This window comes from Colossoma macropomum, unplaced genomic scaffold, assembly GCF_904425465.1.
Source record: "Colossoma macropomum unplaced genomic scaffold, Colossoma_macropomum, whole genome shotgun sequence".
Lineage (NCBI taxonomy): Eukaryota > Metazoa > Chordata > Actinopteri > Characiformes > Serrasalmidae > Colossoma > Colossoma macropomum.
In genome coordinates this window covers 8,835,233-8,856,424 of record NW_023494797.1, presented here as the reverse complement: position 1 = coordinate 8,856,424, position 21,192 = coordinate 8,835,233, and the positions used below count along the sequence as shown (strand labels likewise).

Sequence of the window (21,192 nt, the reverse complement as noted above, 5' to 3'; positions counted from 1 at the left end):
AAAAACAGATTGAAATGATTAATTAGCTATGGTCAGTGCGGTCAAAACATGTTATCATGTGTAGGCTTATTGCACCACAAGAACACATTATATTCTGTCTGTTTTCTTTGATTACCTCCAAAAGGAACATGCAATATTTATGCTCAGTCTTTTCTGGACCCACCCTTCATCCGCTGTCATTTTTTATGGAAGCCCAAGCTCAACTTCCCTCTCTCTCTCTCACTCTCTCTCTCTCTCTCTTGCTCGCTCTCTCAGTGCTTTCATACACTGGACAGCAGTGCTCATTAAAGTGCCATAAAGCTCTAATGATGCTCTCCCATCCGCTGCTCTCTAAGTATGTGGCCATCAGCACAGGTGCCCCTAAGACATCTGAGAAGATAAAACACAAAGAGGCATCAAAGCATGGCTGTTTGATTCACTTGTGGGCAAACATGCATTCCTGGCATCCAAGAAGGTCTTTGTGGCTGGCTGGCAGGAGGAGCTGTGAAAATCATGTGGTTCTAGTCTCAGCGTGAGTTTGCACCCACATTGCCCACATTTCTGAGTTGGGGGCACAACACTGTGATTTTGCCACCTCTCAATTATCACTGAATTAGTACTTGCTCATGAACTGATTATGTGCTAGCCACGGCCAATAACGTTGCTTGAACAGCACTCTTGAAAACATGGTTTTAGTTGATCTGGGGATTCCCCTGTTTCTACGCACATAAGTAAGTAGAAGCATACTTAAGTATCTGTGTGTTTACTCAAACAGATTAAAGTAAATTAATCAAGGCATTTTATAAAACAACAAAGACTGTCTCATATTAACATCACCCCCCCCCCAATTCAAGTATTGTAAATAAGACCTTAGGCAGGCCTGGGGCAGTGTGGGACTCCACATATCACATGAGCTTGGCACGCATGTCAAAGCCCCTAGTGGCCTGGCATGGACATGTGTGGAGCAGTTGCCCTGGCCATGTGTAACAGCACTGTACCCACTGTGGACCAGCAGGAAACCATGGTCACCTCCTCCACCAACGCAGATACTGCATCTGCGTCATCACACACCTTTGTTTTTAGGACGTGGGGTCATACATATGTCCACTATGTGTATATATATATATATATATATATATATATATATATATATATATATATATATATGTAGATAGATAGATATAATAAACAGTAATTGAGCTTTTAAAAAGAGTGAATCAGATGAATCAGTTTGGATTTTTGCTCTTTTTGTGATGATGCAGAAGTGAGCTCAAGATGTAAATCTATAAAAATCTTTATGTAGCAATGTAATTTTCATAGTCCGTTTAGCTGCTTTGCTCAATGGATAGCTAAGTTCATATTCCATTGCCAGCTTAGTAATCCGAATTCAATTCCATCATGAGTGAGAAAATGTCAATAGGGTTCAAGATTGATGACTCTGTGAGTAATTTCAATAATTTACACCAAATTTGTACAGTTTTATTGACATTCCCATTTTATGAAAATCAGTTAATGGGTTAGGTAGCATACTGTCTCTGTTTGTGTCCGTCTCTCAGCTCCATAGCAGCTAAAAGAGTGACTCAGGACATGCTTGGGTTCTTCACGTGAATGTCATTCATCAGTAAAAACTACAAACAAAAACATGTATATGAATTTTTTAATATATATTTACAAATGTTAAATAAGGGCATGAATACCAACATTATGAACAATCCACAAGTTACAAAAATTAAATAAATTAACAATCTATCTGTGGATACAGGTAGTTTTTTTAATGCAGTGCATCTTTCTACTCTCCAAAACTAAACAAAGTTCCCTCATAAACAACTAGAATCATGCTTAACTGCTTAAAATCCCTTGTTTATTACATACTAAGTCTTATTATTCAGTAACTACAGGGACTTCACTGCAAACTGGCTAAGCTATTCTTTGTGCTAGCTACTCTTAGAAGTGTGTAATAAAACTTTGGGCTTGCTGGTGGCCCCTGCCATTTAAGAGATTAAGTATATTTTTTAGCCATTTACTTCCATTCAATATATCAGCTCCTTTCACTCCATTAGCATTCTGGAGTCATGCTCTTGCTTTAATGGACATTTTTATGGGTTTTAAGGGTTTCCAGGTTTGTCTATTGCTACTGATAAATACAATCAATTAATGCTTGCATCACAATTAACATGTCATGTAGTAAAACAACAACAGAATTCCACAATTTCAGGTCTTTCACACATTTGTCATGCGGCACTGTACCTATAGACTTATACTGCCCACATACTCTAAATGTACACAGCACCTACACAAGCCCAAAATTAGTACACTTACAGGCACACTAGAGCTCCCATGGCAGACCTTTCACAGCAGCAGTAATACTAGAGAACTCATATTCACCTTCCATGGGAAAAGATCACTGCAGTTTTGCTGTATGTCAGCAATAACAGAAAGTCAGAAGGTGTTAAAGAAATATGCCAAAGATTTTCAACTTAATTTCTATCTGATACATTTGCGTGAAACAGTTCATTGCTATAGTAAATAATTTTGATTCATTTCTCTGCACATGAAAAAAGAAGAGAAAAACTGTCAACTCAAACCACACTTACAATAGAAACTAACAGGCAGTTGCCTAATTTCAATAATTGGTCAAATCTACTCCTCATATCCAGCTGCAATGATTCCACCTGTGTACATATTCATTAAGTGTACACCTTTACGCTGTCCAATCATACGTATACCACTCCATCATTTCTGGTTTTAGGCCAATGACAGGGCAAATATGTACAATACAGAGTATTTGCATTTTAGCAGAAGCTGATATCTGACTGTGTGTCTGGTTTCATGTTACTCCATTGGCTGTGTTTTGGTGGCCATGAGACGAGGAACCAGTTACCACGACAACTCTGCATAGCAACAACTCTTTTGTCTGCAGATCCAGTTGAGCCTGTAAAAGGAGCACGTTGCATACTCATTACACCATACATTAGAGTTTGTCTAAATGAGAAATGCAGCCTTCTCCTGCAGCTTCCACAGGAACATACATGCTGAGCGTGATTTGTCCCCCAAGCACAGCCTCTTTTCCATCCCTCTCCAGAAGCACTTCCTGCCTCCAGCACTAAAATCGTGCTTTGTTGTAAGAGCTGCTTGCATTGTTCTATTCTGGGATCTCCCATTAGAATTCAACTTCCAGAGGAACTTCAGTTGTGTTGTGGCTTGAATATCTGAGCAACCTTAACTTTGTAATGCGACCTTAACTTCAAATCCTTAATAATGTGCTAATACATTTGATTCCCAGAGTTAATAAACAGATTCAGGCAAGTATTCACAGCCTGCATTACCTCACTTACTTATTATCTTTGTATGTTGGGGGGGGTGCAGTTTTGAATAACATTTATCATTTAAACGCAGAAGCAAAAAACGTCCATTTTTGAGTCTTAATCTATTTTTTTCCTTTAATTATGTGACTCTCAGTGCTGTTGTCATATTTATTTTCAGGTGTAAGGAACATGATCTAGCAAAGCTTTGTAGATTTTCCATTTGTTTGTGCCACACAACAGCACACAGAAACCCAGCAGCTTACAGAACGCTCCAATCCCACCAGTAGTGAATCATGAAATATGTTAGTGCTAAGCTAAAAGCAATTTACATTAACATTTTTGGTTCTCCTAGATTAAACACTGACATTTGAAGCTTGTAAAATACCTTGCATGGTTCATTTCAAGCTAATAACAGACATATTAACATGCATATAACCTTGTGGCAATTTTACGGTGACTTTGTCAATCAGAGCTGCCACTTTTTTCCATTTATAAAATCTGACTGACACGCACTGGGACTTCCAGTAAGCATTAAGTGAGTTTTTTCCTCATAAAATTGGTAATTCCATTGGAAATCAAAACATGATTGATTCCACTGTTGGTTCCTATTTATCTTAGTGGTTAAGCTGATGTTTTAGGCCTGTAAGTTCCTGGAAGCCTAACCAATGGCAGAAGTAACTTGGCTGTATGTACCCATAACAGTGATAATATTCCTGGTAGGTTAATTTTCCATTCCAAAACTTAACTGTGGAATAAGAATATTACTACAGTACTTGCAAAGTTTGAATACAACAAGAAAGATGAATCTATTGCAAAAAATAAATGAATGAATGAATTAAAAATAAAATAAAATTACAGATGTTATCTTTATTTCACAGATATTATTTAACATTCTCTGAAGGCCTAGAAGATCCTGAGGGTTCACATGCTGATCCATTTTACTATGCCTGATGTAGATATGCACATGACTCAATTACTTTGGGGGCAGATTTCAACTAATTAAAAAGGAGATTTCCAAAGTCTCTGAATGTATCACTAATGACACGTTAAAATAGGGTAATAAAATAGGGTAAAATAGGTTAATGATCACGATGTATAATACATTCTTAGAAATAAAGATGCTCAAAAGGTTCTCTGGAGAGATATAGAAGAATAATCCATGAAACTTGTCACTCACTTGTTATAAGTGAGTCACACTGTCAAGACTATTATCTTTGGTAAGCAATCAAATGCTAAGGACCGTGGCACATAGAGATTAGATTGAAAAACAGGAACACACCAATCTAATAACATTAGATTGGTGTGTTACTTTAAAAAAACATCCATTAAAAGGTTCTTCAGGGAACCTAAGGTGACACCAAAGTGTGAGGTATTTTATGTAACTGTGAACCAGAAATATCACTTCAGAACAGCTTAAAGCTTATCAAGTCTCCAGTCGTAGGATGCTTCTATCGCAGCCCAACCCCACCCGAGCTATTCCCCAGGCTATATCCTTTAAACAAACTCCACCGGCCTTAGCCTCCATGGGTGCCCCAGTTTGTGCGTCTGACACCCATGCTCCTGGCTGGGCTCTGCCAGGGCTATTCACAGCTGCTTTCTCTCTGGAGGCGCTGCCCTAGTGCTTTTTAAGGGGGTGTCCTGCTCCACTTACCACTCTGAGACAGAACTGGGGGAAACGAGGGGGTGCTGTGGCAGGATTAGGGAGATTTGGGGGGGTGTTGTGGAAAGGGAGGGGGGGCCTGTCTGCTCTGCTTTGCAGTTTATCAACCGAGGCAGGCCGAAGGGAAAAGAGGAGTGCAGCATGTTGTGTAGGTTTCTGTAGGCATGGATGTGTCTGCATGCATAATGTGGTTTATGAGTGGGCTATGAATCAGATCAAGCCTTTGTTTTCAATAAATGAATGGTTTATGCGTGTGTGTTTGTATGTATGCACAGTCAAAACTGCAGTGGTGCACTAAATTAACTCCTACAGAGTTCATGGCAGCAAATGAACTGTAAGATGTTACTGTGTGTGTGTGTGTGTGTGTCTGTATATGCCTTGTTGCATATCAGACATAGACCTTATTAGGCGTGCAGTTTTGTCTGCAATGGCTTTGTAACAGAAAACCAAACAGATGGCACAATGGTAAGTAAAGGTGCAAAAAGAGCAGGCTAAGCCCAGCACATATACGTGTGTGTATATATATATATATATATATATATATATATATATACACATACATACACACACACACACACACACACATATCATAGTATATATGTATATATATATATATATATATATATATATATATATGTATATATGTATATATATATATATATATATATATATATATATATACATATATATATATAGGTTCAGAATTTGATGTAGGCCTGCTGTCACACTATTCTTTAGAACAGACTACAGATCACATTATCGGACGTATCTGTTTTACGTTCTTGTATGCTCTATAGTAAAAACTTAGTAATGGTTAGCTGCAGAATCCAGTGAGTCATTTCTTAGCAACCAGTACTCAGGAGTACAAATCAGTTACTGTTAAAAAAACTGTGCTGTCATCACAAATAAAGCCAGGTCTACACTATACAACTTTTAGGCTGATTTTAACCCGATCTGCCCCTTCTGACAAATTTTCACAATCTGAAGTAAATTTTCATGTTGGGAGCTGATCAAGCACCAGTGATCAGTGGCTTTCTGATATTCTCAAACATGTTTGAACCGAAAATGTTGATGAGTCCCATAGAGTGAAATGGTAAGCTACGTAGCTCAAGAAGTGATTCAGGCAACAGCCAATGAGAGAGCTAGGGGGGAAAGAGATGTGTATGCACGCCACATGTGCAGCGGATTTCAGAGACATAGGAGCTGCTTGTTTAACACTGGCAAATAAGACTCTTCATAATGTTTATAATGCTTATAACATACAGACCCACACATCAAGTCACTCTCTTTACAATTTCAGCTGCCAACATTTCTCCAGCTCACACTTTGATATCAGAGTTTCTCAACAACTTTATGTATAACAAGTCTGGTAAAGTTTGTTTGTATTAAGTGACAATGGAAGAGATTTGGGTTTTGAGTGTTAAACTTATTATTATGTGTGTGATACCCTCTCTATGCTTTATGGTCTGGTCTGCAAGACCTCACAAGAAAAAATACAAGATATTCTGTGAAAGAAGTTAAGTGTGTGATGCCTTCTATTTTCAAGAACTGTTAGAATTTTTAAAAATGCTTCTCAACCAATAAATCAATGTATAAATTTACAGAGCTAAATCAGAGATAAAATAAAGGAGGGGTCACCATGGTAACTGACTTTTCCATGTTCCACCCATGTTTTTTGTGTATTCAATCCAACATTAGCATTGTGGAAAAACTGTCTGTCTTTTCACAAATGCATTGTCTTTGCAACCCTTACAAGATTGAACAAGCTTTATGAAACACTAGCAAATGTCTCACTCAACTAAATAAAGTAATTATACACTCTTAAAACATGGTTATTCAAATGTACTTTAGTAAAGATAATAATGGTTCTATATAAAATCATGAACACTCAAAGAACCATTTGCATGATTAAAAGGTTCTTTATGTCATGAAAGCGTTCTTCAGATTGATGAAAAATGAGCTGTAGATTGTTCTATATAGAACCTTTCTGAAGTTTTTCTATTGTTATGATGTCAAGCTTGTAACAATAGAAGAACCCTTTTGGGTGACATATATAACCTTTTTCAAAAAGGTTCTAAAGAGAACCATCTATAGCACACTCATGCACATTTTCCATCGATCTGAGGAACGCTTTCATGATGCAAAGAACCCTTTAATTATGCAAAGGGTCCTTTGATTGTATGTGGTTCTATATAGAACCATTTTCTGTACTAAAGAACCCTTGAAGAACTGCATTTTTTAAGAGTGTAGTGTATTACACACTTTTGCCCAAATACCTAACATTAGAGTGCATTATTAATTTTAAATGATTCTTTGTGTTTGCATAGGAAAAATGTTAGAACAGATCACTGTTAGAATAGACTGGATGCTAATGTTGTTCCAAGACAACCTAGCTACAACAACATCCAACTCGGCAGTGTAACATTTTAAAGTGGAAACTCACTGTTATGTAGCGACTCTAGACAAAGTGTGCTACACTTTCATTTGGGTGAATGTGAATTCTGGAACGTTTGTCCAACCTCACAACAGTTGCTATGGAAGAATGCATTCGTGGGCAAAGCATGGACAGATCAGTTTTACAGCAAATTCAGGCATTGACCGTATAACTTGATTGACTCTGATGTAACATTGGTTCATATAAATCTGTCTTTATGAACCTGTATTGTTTTTTTGTGAGAATTATAAAAGTATAGCCTATCACATCAACTCTCAGCCCCTTGGCGACAAGATCCCTGTCAGCGAAACAGACAGAAGATTAGCTAGCATGCAGGCTAAGTAATGGGACTCCTCCCTATCTTTCTCCATTAATTAACAGGGCCTGGGCTTTGCTCTGCCACTGCAGCCTAATTAATGCTAATCGCTCAGAGCTCCCTCCAGGGACGGAATCTGTTCAGTATTCAGAGAGCGAGAGAATCCTTGTTATTCCATGCAATCCGTGTCTTATGCGGCCACACAAATCTCATTAGCCACTTATAGCGAGATGGGCAGCCTAAATGCCAAGCCGTATGTGCGATTTGCTGTATTGTTTCAGGACACATCCACTGACCACGCCTCTTTTTGTCTGTCTGACAGCACTGTGTTCAAGTGATCAGTTGCTATAAACTGAATGGAAGCCTACTAGTACAAAAGGAGACACCGCAGACAGTATAATAATTACTCACTGAAACAGGAGGAGAGGAGGGAGGAATCGGGGGTGGGGGTGGAGGAGTGCCAGAAAGGGGAACAAAACAGACTGTCACAAGACAAACAGACAAAAAATTGCTCTAAATAAATGCAAATAATGGGACAAACAACAATTCGATCTGCCGATGCATTAAACAAACCTGCATGCATATCGTGATCGTAACAAAACCTCATATCTTTGAAACGGTAACCTTACAGAAGAAGAAAGAAATTTGTCTTTTAATAAAAGCTGACAGGAGAAGCCTAATGAGTTCTGTGAACTAAAAAAATACAAACATTTGATCTGTAATGTTTATTTCCTTTGTATTTAATAAAATCAGCATGTTTATTTCATTGTTAAGTTTTGGTTGGAAACAAAAGGGTTCAATTCTTGAACTGTCCAAACTGAACTGATCTAGGTAGGTGGTATCTAGGTAGATACAGCTATTGCTCCCATTGGTAAGGCCTTCAGGAGCTGAAGTGATGGCCAAATGTATCAGATTGACCACTAACATAATTAGGAACTGACAGTCATGTCAACAAACCATGTTTTGATTTCCAATAGATGGGACCAATTTTATGAGAAAAGGTGTCAGTCTTCTGGAAGTCCTAGATACATCACTGACTGTGAATACGAGTGGAAGCTGGAATGCACTTAAGTCAGACGTTAGAAATGAAAACAGCAGTGGCAGCTCTGTTCTAGGGCTCTTTACTGAAGGAGCTACTGTAAAACTGCTGCATGGTAAAATATACATTATATTGTCTGTTACAAGCGAAAACACATGGATGTCTTTTACAAACTTCAAATGTCCATGTTTAATATAGAAGGGCCAAAAAATATTCATATAAACAGCTGTATAGCACTAACATAGCATAGCACTAACATACTACTATAATCCCACAGGGGTGCTAGCAGAAAAATAGTATTACTACAGAGGAATTTTTCCCTCATTTTTCAGTTTTGACATTCATGACCTGAACTGAATGCCTGGCTTTATCAGTCACAGTTTGCCACTGAAAAGATATACTCTTCTCCATCTTAACCCTGCCTCTAAAGTCTTCCTGCATAAAAAAAATCTGTCTGCAAATCAATGAATACCAGCATTCAGAATGTTTTCCTTGTTATGTCACCCAGTTGGCTATAAACAGCAAACAAGCTGTCCGTGTTATGCTGTTATCACCTCATAGTTGGAACACTGGAACTAAATTAGGTCTTAAAGCATTGCCAAAGGAAAGAGATGTCTCATAAGCAATATTCATATTTAAAGGAACAGTATGGAACAGACTCAGTTTTAGTATTCTTATGAAAGCAATGCTTTGTTGTTTAATATCCCATGAGACATTCTAGACTCTCTAGATTCTCTTCTATCACTTGAATGCTGCATTTCCGACATGACGATAAACCATATAAGCTCATTGTGATGACAGCAAGATTTTTATTCAACAAACTGTGTTCTGTGATTGCGTTTTGGATCAGCACTTTGTACTGTTTACTTGTGATTTCTGCACTGATGGGTCTCCTCCCCTTCACAGCTCCTCAACCCCCTCTGTAGTCTCTATGGCAACCAAGAGCAATCTGATGAGCCTGGGCCTTCCAAGCATCCTTCAGATTTGGCTGCCATTCACATGTTAACTCCAGCTGAAATTCTACCCCACCTCTCCCTGTGTCTATCTGTCTCTCACTCACTCTCTCTCTCTCTCTCTCTCTCTCTCTCTGGCATTTTGTATGATTCTGCCATCTGTTTATTATCTAAACTCCACCCTGACACCTGATGTGTTTACTTTTTATTCCTGCTCTCAGCATCAATATTTTCCGTCACCTGTCTAGATCATGCACATGTAGTTCTATATGATCTCATGTTCCACATTGCATAGAAGATACAAACAGTCACACTCTTGAAAATAAGGGTGCGAAATCCTTTGAATTGTATGTAAATGAAACACGAGCAACAAGAGTTTAAAGTTTAAAAAAATGAGAGCAGAGGTTCTAGGAAGAACACAAGAACCAAGAATTTGTACCTTTACACTATTAGAGTTTTTAAAACTTTTACACTGGCAAATATTTTTTGCAAACATGGCTTTTTAGGGAGCCAAAAGAGGTTCTTCTGTGACATCGCACAAAGAACCCTTTGTGGCAGCTTTTTTTAAAAAATGAAGAAGAACCAAAGCCATAGAAGAACTATTTTTGGTTCCTAAATATCCGCCTTTCATGTCATGGTTCTTTAACGAACCATTTTCTAAAATTTAAAATAGCCTTTTTAAAGAAACTCCACACATTATAAAGATTCTAGGAAAGCCCCTGATATTGATATAGAATTGTTACATTATGTGGAGGTTCTTTAAGGTTCCAGAAGTTTTGCTAAGTAAGAATTCTTCACTTCATAATTGGTTTGTTTACAGGATGTGCCAGCCAGTTGCTTTGGGAACAGCTCCACCGCGGAGTGAGTGATTGAGTGCAGGCATGGTGAGCTCCACAGGGGAAGTTACTGTGCTGCCTGCACTGTGCTTCTGAGCAGGGGGAACAGCAAGTTAAAGGGTCAGAGCCAGAGCCAGAGTCCGCTGAGGACGGAGGTGATAATGTGCGAAATTTCCTTCACTGCAGGTACAAGAGTGCACTATACCTGGGGTGAAGTATACTGCTCTGCAGGAATAACTACAACAACAAGAACAACAACATCAGCAATAAACAAACTGTAGCATCCCACGATGCTGATGATAGCCAAAAACATTACAAAAAGGCCACAACACTTTTCACTGTGTGGTTTAGAATTATGTTGCAGTGCTGTGCAGAAGTCTTAAGCCACATGAGTAAACCTCTTGGAGCCAGGCCAATATTAGTAGTACGAATCTAATAACTGGTTAGGCTAATCAATTCTTCTTAAGTTATCTATTGATCTCTCTATCTATAGGATACATCCAAAGGTTTGTAGATACCTGCTTATCCAGGCTTTCTTCTGAAATCAAGGGTATTATTAGAGAGTTCACTCCCCTGCAGTGACAGCCTCCACTCTTCTGAAAAGACTTTATGCTTTGTTGGAACATTGCTGTTTGGATCTGACTGCATACGGCCACAAGAGCATTAGTGAGGTCAGCTACTGATGTTGGATGATTAGTTCTGGATTACAAATGGCACTCCAGCTCATCTCAATTGTATTGGATATTGAATGGTGCTCCATTCAAAGGGGCTCCTGCATGGCTGCTCCAGAACATTTTATTGCTATGTTCTATTGCTATGGTGTTGTTTTATTGCCAGTGCTTTTCTATGGACATAAGTAACTACATTCACTAAATAGTGAGGTTGTCAAGAATCAACCAATCAGTCAATCTGTCTCTCTATCTATCTATCTATCTATCTATCTATCTATCTATCTATCTAGCTAGCTACGTAGCTATCCATCCATCTGTCCATCCATCCATCCATCCATCCATTCATCTATCTACAGAGGTATGCAAAAGTTTAGTCTCGGAAAAACTAAATTTTGTTGATTTTTTAAGTGAAATTAAGTAACACATCTACAGGGAACTAGTTTATTTGCAGTATTTAATATATTGGAAAATACAAAATATGAAATATAAAATGTGCCATATATTTTCACAGACCACAGTTTATGTTTTATTTTATTTTTCTTTTCAATATGTTAAATTCTGCAAATAAACAGTAATAGCAAATAAACAACTGTGTGCTAAAATGTTCAGAAATATGTTCTCTTTAGAAGTTGTGTACTTATTTTCACTTAAAATAATCAACAAAACATGTAATTTGACCAAACCCTTGCATATGACTGTATATATGTTGTCAGCAAGTTGTTACTGAACTGCTAAAAAAGGCAAAACCATGACCAAGCAAGAAGTGAACGTACAAAGACCTGATTTCTTCCAGAAATCTGACAACATTTCAAGCTTCAAGAAGAAGCCGACCAGCTTGTTTTCAATCTACTGCTCATGCAGCACTGTAGGGCAGTTCAAAGAATCTGTCCCTTTAGTGGATATACCCAGTCATGATAAGCTCAGCATGGTGGGTCAATCCCAGGGACTGGCTGGAGCTGAATCTTGGACATGTGCCAATTTACTCACCCATGGTCAAGCAGACAGGTGCACTTGCGTATCGACCAGCACATTAATAACAAATAGCTTTCTCATTCTGACCTGGGGAAGGGCCACTGGTGCATGTAATAGCCCAGAGACCCACATGGGAGAAGGGAAAAACAAGAGCCGTATTGACAGGAATTGATGAGGGGAGTAATTGAAGTCTTCTAGTTTGCAAAGGTGATATTCTGGCTAAGGTTAGAACTGAATTAGTTACAAGAATGATGTGATATTTAAAAGGTGCACTGTTTTTATGGCTAAAACTGGCCAGAGTTCCATACTAAATCAAAAAAATATTCAAAGAAGTCTGAAGTCCAAATTCTGCTTTACCAATCATAGATGATGTTACATTCTCTATGAGAAACCACCAACACACTGCAGTTTTGTTTTTTTGTTAGTCATGAGTACTGAATGGAATTCACAGACGCAGTAATTGGTAGAGGGGAGCAGGGCACAACCTAACATGGGACAAAATGTAAGGTTTTTAAGTAGTTAAGCTGTTTTAAAAAGAACATGCTTTTGGTCATCTTCTCATATTTCCACAGCAAAGTCATCTGCAAATTTTCACTACTATTGGACAGATATTTCACACGATTCCCCATGAAGTTTTTGTACCATGCAAGTAACTTTTTTTTTAGTATGAAATAGATTTGACATCGAAAATTCATATGCACGCTTTTAAAACATGTAAGTAACTCACAGCAAGAGCAGGTCAGGCTAAAGTGCAGCCTCAACATGGCAGGGTTAGCTGTTATGCAGTGTTTCAACTAAGCCTCCAAAAGTAAATACTGAAAGAATGGCATATCCCTCCATATAAATTCAAAGATTTTATGCACAGCTTTATCCAAAATGTACTACAGATGTCATGTAAATAAAAAAAATTAATTAATTCATTTAATTTATTTAAATACATTTAAATTTATTTAAATTTAAAATGATGTTATTGTGCAGATTTGATTTGATTTTTTGTTTAAAAAAATTTTCAGTTTCTTTTCACCAATCATGTTTATTTTAAATCATATATGTTTTTAATTTTGGTTGGAAAGATCATCTGGTTCAAACAACATAGAATTGTTATTACATTTACCAGAATGGTACACTACAGCTACCATCTCAATCTCTTCCAACGAGCACCAACTATGGGGTCAGTTGTAACATTTGCACTCATGCTGTTTTCCACTGAATTGCTCATAGATGGTAGGTGCTGGAGACAAAGTTCATGTTTTCATTTGTAGAGTGATGAATCTTACACAAATATATTTTTAAATGATCTGACAAGAACACTAATTTCTTAGACTGTGTCCCAAACCTTAAGGTACCAAAGAGGCTTCTCAGGAGGGATGTCATAAAAGAACCACTTTTGGGTCCCTGGAAAACTTTTCAGATGGTTCTTGATAACCATAGTTTTAAACAAGGTGTGCAAGTGTAAGTTTAAAAGAACTCCCACACAAAGAGCCTTATGTCCAAGGAACCTTAATAATCTCAATATTTTCAGAGTGAATCTACAGGCTAACTTTGCCCTTTATCTTGTATTTAATACTACTACTACTACCACTACTACTACTACTACTACTACTACTACCACTATTACTGCTAGTACTACTACTACTACTACTGTTACAACTATTACTACTACCACTACTACTACTACTACTACTACTACTACTACTGACTATAATAATAATGATAATAATTTCATTTTAGTTACAAAATCTCAAAAATGCTTTACCCAGGAATATAAGTGAAACATTGGAAAGATAAAAATACTATGCTCTAAATGAAAACAACGGAAGAAAATAAGCTGTAGTACTAAATGTATGCTACGCTGAACAAAACATGTTTAGAAACTGTATTTATAAACCCTTATTGAGCTTGCCTCTATAGTATCTTCTGGAATACTATTCCAGAGATTAGGATCTATATAACAAAACAACTTCCACCAACTGAGCTATAAGACAACTTAGGCGTTTGCAGTAAGCATGCCTCAGTTGAACCAACTGGTCTGTAATGCTTCAACAGATCAGTAAGATATGCCGGAGTTAGGCCATCAAGAGCAAGAACCGGCATAGGCGAGAACTTGTAGTCAATGAGGAACTTAACAGGAAGCGAGAGTTAGCTGAATAAGTCTGGAGTAATATGCTCAAAGATTCCTGTCCTGACGCATGGACTGCTGCATTGTGAACTAGCTGGAGCCTATTTAGAGAGAAAGCAGAGCAGCCAGTAGCATGTGCAGTAGTTCTGAAAGCATGGATTAATTTCTTCACATCTTGTAGAGACAGCATGTGTCTTATTATGGGTGATATAATAATAAAATGCTGTCTTAGAAATATCCCTGATATGGGTAACCTATGACATTCAAGCTGAACCTTTGGAAATTTGGGGGCAGTTAATTTCCTAGAGCTGTGAGTTAGACTGTAATTACACTCCTGTAAGGCTTGTGGATAATTCATGATCGTTAACACTTTGTATACCACGCACAAAGTACATTTGAGACGTATTTTTTTGAATATTTACTGTAGATAACAGAGACATATCAATGTCCCTGTCATGTAAACTCCAGACAACAAGGGCTTCAACGACAATTGGACGCACCATCATTTTGCAGATTGCATTTCTGGTAAATTGATGGCTTTCAGCAAGATGTAGTGGAAGTGAAAATTACTCACTCTCCGCGGCCGCGCAGTCACAGAATACCGAAAGCTCAGGCGAAGTTTGTCACGTTTTCTGGCACCTCGCAAGAAAGAGCAGCATTAATCAGTTTCATTTGAGCTCTGAAACCGTTGCCATAGAAACGTATTCCCAAGACATACACGGGGGGAAAAGCAGCATCTCGTCTGCCAAGGACATGAATATATCAGGTGCCTGTGGGAGACCAACACAAACAGCTGCTAGATGAGCATGCTACAGCAACTCTCTCCCTTTTCCCTGGGCCTCCGAAGCCCCTCACGTGGCTGTGCATGGGGCACTGTAGACATGGATGCCGGGTTTGGTTGTTTAGATAGTAATCCATTCAGTCATATGACTCACGTTTCGTTTAATTCAGATGCACGGAGCGTCACGCCAGCCCTTCGTCTCATGCCTGATTCACTGATAATGAGAACTCTTTGAAGCTGAAGAGTGCAGATCTGATTCAAGAACTGCACGCTGATCAAGCAGAACATAGAGACAACTTTACAATACTTAAATCATAGTAGGCTATTCTTGTCCTCTAATCACTTTAAGGGACAAAACCCAAAAAATTCAGTGAGCATGCAGTTTCTATATTTGGAGGAGCCACCACAAAAAAGGCCGAGGTTCATTGCTTAAAAAGATGGCATAAAAGGACAAAGCATTAGTAATTGCAAGGTAAGTCTTTTAGAAGTGGTTTACTGGACAGCAGCACTGGAAAAGTTCACTTTCTCAAAAAATAAATAAATAAATAAATATTTATATAGACAATGTAACCAGGCTTAATCTCCATCTGGCAAATTGCACCACATTAAAAACTGAACTGTTATCAAGTGGCTTTATTCAACTCCATCGATCATCTTTAATCACATTTTGTTGCATTTTCTCAGCCACACTCACTCTTATCATGTTCTCTGCAGCTGATTCATCATCTTTCAGCCTCCATCCTGTCACCAGCTATTAACACTGTGCATCACTACATTACCAACCTCCTATCAGTTACCCATTCTGGTGAAAACAGCACTGCTATCTTCTATAAGCTGGTCTGGAGAAGCGGCCTTCTTACATAAACTGTGCTTTGCTGGACTTTTGTCAGTTCAAATGCATTTAACAATTTATGAAATGATGGGCCTATTGCATTGTACAGGTCTGATTTTATAGATGCATTAAGTGTTTATAGTGCAGTGCTGTGTTCAACGAATGTCCAGACTTTGAAAGCACTTATGAGTCTAGTTTCTTCCTAAAAGCCACTGCTGCACACTAAAGCTGATAAGGTGCATGTTACAGTGCACCAGTTTGAAGCTTTCTTGACACAAAAAACTACGTGGCCTTTAGGCTTTAGAACTTCTGTTGGTTTTATTCACTCTTTGTCATGAGTCTTCTGACTTCTTTGATTAAACATTAATTCCAAGGCCCTGTAAAAAAGAATCTGATTTAAATTAGACTGACTGCTTAAATGAGGGCTAAATAAATCACTATTTAATAGTTTTTTTCCAAAAGTAGCAGATGATTTACAATTTAATGGTCAAGACTTGGCGCTGCCCCTTGTCCTCTTGTAGAGAAGCAATTTACAACTTGAAAGAACACCCAAGGTATTGATCAGGTATTGCACTCCGCCAGTGTGTTTCTCTTCTTGAGATGGCAGAGCAAACCATGCGGTTCATATCATATGAATTCATATCATATGAGCATGTGCTACTTTTAGTTTGCTCACTATGTTAACTCTTTAAAATCACAGGCTTATTACTTCCTTAAGCTTATTATTCAGCAACTACATGGACTGCAAACTTATTCTTAAGCTCTATAAGTATATAATAGAAGTCTTACCATTTAAGCAGTTCAACAAACCTAGTTGAACAGGTCATGCAAAAATTGACCCCACTGACCAAATATCTGGAAATATCTGACAACCATTTCTAGAAGCACCATTTGTGCTTTTCCTAGACTTTTGTTAGATCAAGTATATTTAATTCTTTATAATCTCAAGTTCTGTATCTCAAAGAAGACCCAAACAGTTGCCCCTTTAAAATAAAGGTGCTCAAAAGAGTTATTTAGAGCAATGCCACAGGAGAACCACTTTTGAGAACCATTTGTTTTTAGATAACTATTTTTGTAAACAAGCTGTGAGATGTTTAAATGTGAAGAATCTTTTTAAAGTTTGAAGAAGCTCCACATAACGTAATGGTTCTATATAGATTAAAGGGGAATTTCTAATTTCTCAAACTTTCTGCATAATTCAGTGGTTGATATGGAAGCAGAATCATTCAGACTGGTTCAGTATGAGTAGACAAACCTCACGCATAGAAAAACCGAATCAAGTTTCTTGCAGTGGTGAAAGGAACTAGAGGTTTGTGCAAATTTACAAAAACGAATATGGTCAGGGTGTAGTAACTTTTAGAATGGGGTGGCCAGGTAAGACCCAGAGATTGTATGGGGGTGGCACAGAGCTAAGAAAAAATAAAATAAAATAGCATTACTGTATTAAAATTACACAAAAAGTGATGCTCTCTCAAGTAAATTAAATTAAATCACTTTATTCGGTGCATAACATAAAGAAAAACATTTATAATAGACAGACCATAGAAGTTATTAATTTAGGCCTCACTTGCTACAAGGTATACATGAGTCTAATGATCAGAAAAACATCTAGACAGCACTGTATAAGGTAGTGTATAACACATGCGCATATTCAACTGTAAAACAAATTGACTAGTTGACTAATTTTTGGTAGTTAACTCATCATCGCATAGGCTACTTCATAATGAAGCTCACAGAGCAGCACTGCTGAAGGGACCCAACATTCACTCGCCTGTTCGGTTAGCAAATTCACCCATCATAGCATGTTACGCTAATTATTAAATGCAGTATCATTAGACTCTTATAACTGATTGGTAACTACTCTGCCCCAGATCTTCCCTGTAAGCATAACTGATGCTGTTTTGATGATGGCTGACTGTCTCACTTTCCACAGCTGGGGTGACCAGAAGGTGGCCATGCTTAAGTTTAGGGTTGCACTGGCCATGCCTGGCCACCCCTTGGCTACATCTCTGGATATCTGAACATAGTTTATTTGCTATCCACAAAAAAAGTGAACCTACGTGTATTAATCTGAAGTAAGCTTTCTTTGGGGACTATTTTGCCTTATAACATCAACATCTGTCTCTCCACCATGAATAGATATGTTTTGGGCCAAAACTGTTTCTCAAAACAATCATAAAACCATGTCTCTGGCATTAGGCAACATATTTGTAACCATTTCATGCAATAACTTTCTGCGATCGAGCTTTTGGAAGCAGTAAACATGTCTCAGACGTCTGGTTCCTATCAGCAGCACAAAATAGCAAAAAAAAGTTAACCTACACGTATTAATCTGAAGGTCCTGTGATGGACTGGCGACCTGTCCAGGGTGTATCCTGCCTTCCGCCCAATGACAGCTGGGATAGGCTCCAGCGACCCACCACATCCCAGAAGGATAAGCGGTTTAGATGATGTGTGTGTGTGTGTGTGTGTGTGTGTGTGTGTGTGTGTGTGTGTGTGTGTGTGTATTAATCTGAAGTAAGCTTTCTTCGGGGACTATTTTGTATTATAACAACCATATCCCTCGTGTCCCTCCATCATGAATGGATAAGTTTTGGGACAAAATTGTTCCTCAAAATGTTTTTAAAACAATGTCTCTGGCATTAGGCGACGTATTTGTAACCATTTCATGCAGTGACTGTTCTGTGAGGGAGCTTTTGGAAGCAGTAAACACTTCAGACATCTGCTTTCTATCACCAGCCCTGTGTCTCGGTAAGTTTCTCTAGAAAGAAGCGTTGCACATCAAACCACTCTCACCGACTTTGTTTACAAATTAACCATTTATTTATGCAGACAGTTTTAAAAATTGGTGGAATTTCACTAGAGAGCCGTACGTGTCAGCCATTTGGGAACCTTTATGTTTAAGAGTGTATGAAACGTTGGGCCCATTGATGCGTTATGCGTCAGCTCCATGTGTGTCACCGCTGGCAGCAGCACAGGCGCATAAATAAAGGAAAGGACTTCTTCTCCTCCTGATGCATTCTCTTTAATCTAACTCCCGGAGAGATTAATTTGTGTACGAGCACGCAAGCATGGGGAGCCAGCTCACCACGGCAGGTTGCACAGCGGTGCACTGTAGGCAAGGAAGCTGTGGATCAATGCAACACGACGCCAGGCCAGATTGCATGTTCTCCCAGGGTGAATGTGTGTAATCGCTGGAAGCCTGATGGATAGCTCACAACAACAGTTCAGCCAGGCATATTGCAACGTGCTAAGGCATAACAGCATGGCACGAGACAACCAGTTGCGCACGTATCATGTCAGGGTTGTGTCTGATAAACTGCTGTTTCATAACACCACTGCAGCAGCTAACGCGTGGATGCTCTACGCTTTGTTTGGAGAACACATGGCTGTGGAGGCAGTTTGTTTGGCCCTGTGTATCTATGCATCATTGCTCATGGCTAAAAATTATCCAATTTAGCTGAACTGAAGTGGACAAAATGATGCTTTAAGTTTATATAGGTGAACGCACTAAGAAATGTTATGTGAACACTTCATCCTAACTGCTTCTTTTGCCAAGAACTGTGCTTTAATTCCAACTGAAACAACACCAAAGCGTTTTTTTTCAGTCTCACATTTATAGAAAAGCTTTATGAAAGCGCACTGTAAATGAAGTTAGATCTTTTCTCACTCACCCTTGCATATTTAGAAGAATAGGGGTCCTCAAAGAGTGCCCAGACGCGCCGCTGCCAGCGTTGCCACAAGCCCCCCGCTTTGCCGTCAGGTGCGTCCCCCAGGGCCAACCTCTTGGTCATTTCCAGTTCCTCGTCGCCGTCGCCCGGGTCACCCAGGTCCCCTTCTGTGTCGTCGTTGCCCATCTCGGCGGGTCCCCCGCCGAAGCTGTCCAGGGCCTCCTCGGCCTCGCGGTGCTGCCGGTAAGTCATCCAGCAGCACGGCTCCACGTCCGTCTCGTCGATGCCCCAGAAGGCGAGCTCCTCCTCGTAGAGCGGCCCGCACACGTCCGCGGGGCAGTGCAGCTTGCCCGTCCTATAGTAGTTGAGGATGTGCGCGAAGACGCCTGGGTGCCGGTCGAAGAAGAACTCGTCGATCTGGGCGTCGTAGTCGAAGTGGCTGTGCGCATCGGGCTCCGCGAGCCAGGCCAGGCGCGTCCCCGGGAGAGTGCGCAGGGTGCTGCGGTACGTCTGGTGCCGGATGCCGCCCACGTTAATCACAACGCGGTCTTTCTCGTCGCCTTGGACCATCGCGTCGCTCGCTCAGGCATGTCTCGGCCAAGGTCCGGGTGATACCAGCGCTGAGTTCGCGACGCTGGTGCACGCTCGCACGCGCGCGACCGTGGAACGAGTTGAAGTGCAAGCACAGCCAAATGACAGAGACCGTTTTGGGTGCTATCTGTTGCAACTCCGAAAAAAAAAGAAAAAAAAGAAAGAAAAAAGAAACAAATACAATTAGCTTGAATTACACATAGCTTATTATTATGGCTTATTGAGAGACCCCCGAATGGAGAAACCAGTAGGCTCCCCAAAACGCTAGCCTCCCACGAACGCACGAAAAAGCAGGCGCTCCAGAATCATCCTGCTCCTCATTCACAGACCCCGCAGAGGTGCTGTAGTGAAGAAGAGGATGGAGGGTCGCTGGAGATCAGCTCTAAAGTCGATGTGGTGTGAGGGATTGCGCGCTCCCCTTCCTCTCCTCTCTTCTTCTCACACCCTGTGTGCACAGTCTCTGATTGTCTCTCCTCTTCTCCAGCCTCAGAGCCCAGCCACATGCACCAATCCTGTCCACAGCCGTTCCCTCCTCAGGTTTGGGTGATCTATGGTGGGGGGATCTATCCGTGAGGATTACATCTGGGCGCAGCCAAACGTATCAGGTGATTATTCGAGGATCTGCTACCAAACGCAGGCAACAGTTACCACACCAGCAGTTGGTCTGTTACCTCTCGATTGTAGCGAGTCCTCAAACTGAATGGTGGAGAAAATGTGTCCTTTCCATCTTCTTGTCCCCTCAGAAACATCTGAACGCGCGAGAAATCCACTGTTGAGGTCAGTGTTAGTCTTGTATTGGCGAGAGAAAAATTCTTTACTCCCCGTTTTTGTCCTCGTCTCTGTCTCTCCAGCACAAGAGGAGCGAAGGCAGTCACCGCGTTAAACCGACGCGCAGGCGCAATGACTTAATGGATTAGAAATTTGGAGGATTTCAGCACCGCAGACAGCTCCGCACGGGAACGAGCATGGTCACGATGTGCACCCGCATCCCTAAAACATTCCTCTGTCTCGTCGGTCTCCAACTACGTCTCCA

The 21,192-nt window shown here is 39.8% G+C and overlaps 1 protein-coding gene across 3 annotated transcripts in view; it reads right to left on the bottom strand.

The window, feature by feature from the left end:
- The window catches only part of kcnc1a (potassium voltage-gated channel, Shaw-related subfamily, member 1a), a 53,646-nt gene extending 32,659 nt beyond the window's left edge, over positions 1–20,987 (bottom strand). For all 3 annotated transcript variants that reach the window (XM_036584215.1, XM_036584216.1, XM_036584214.1), the window contains exon 1: positions 19,572–20,987. In XM_036584215.1, the coding sequence (XP_036440108.1) occupies positions 19,572–20,138 (567 nt within the window). In that variant the 5' untranslated portion in view covers positions 20,139–20,987. The remainder of the gene's footprint in view (positions 1–19,571) is intronic.
- Positions 20,988–21,192: the final 205 nt, after the last annotated feature.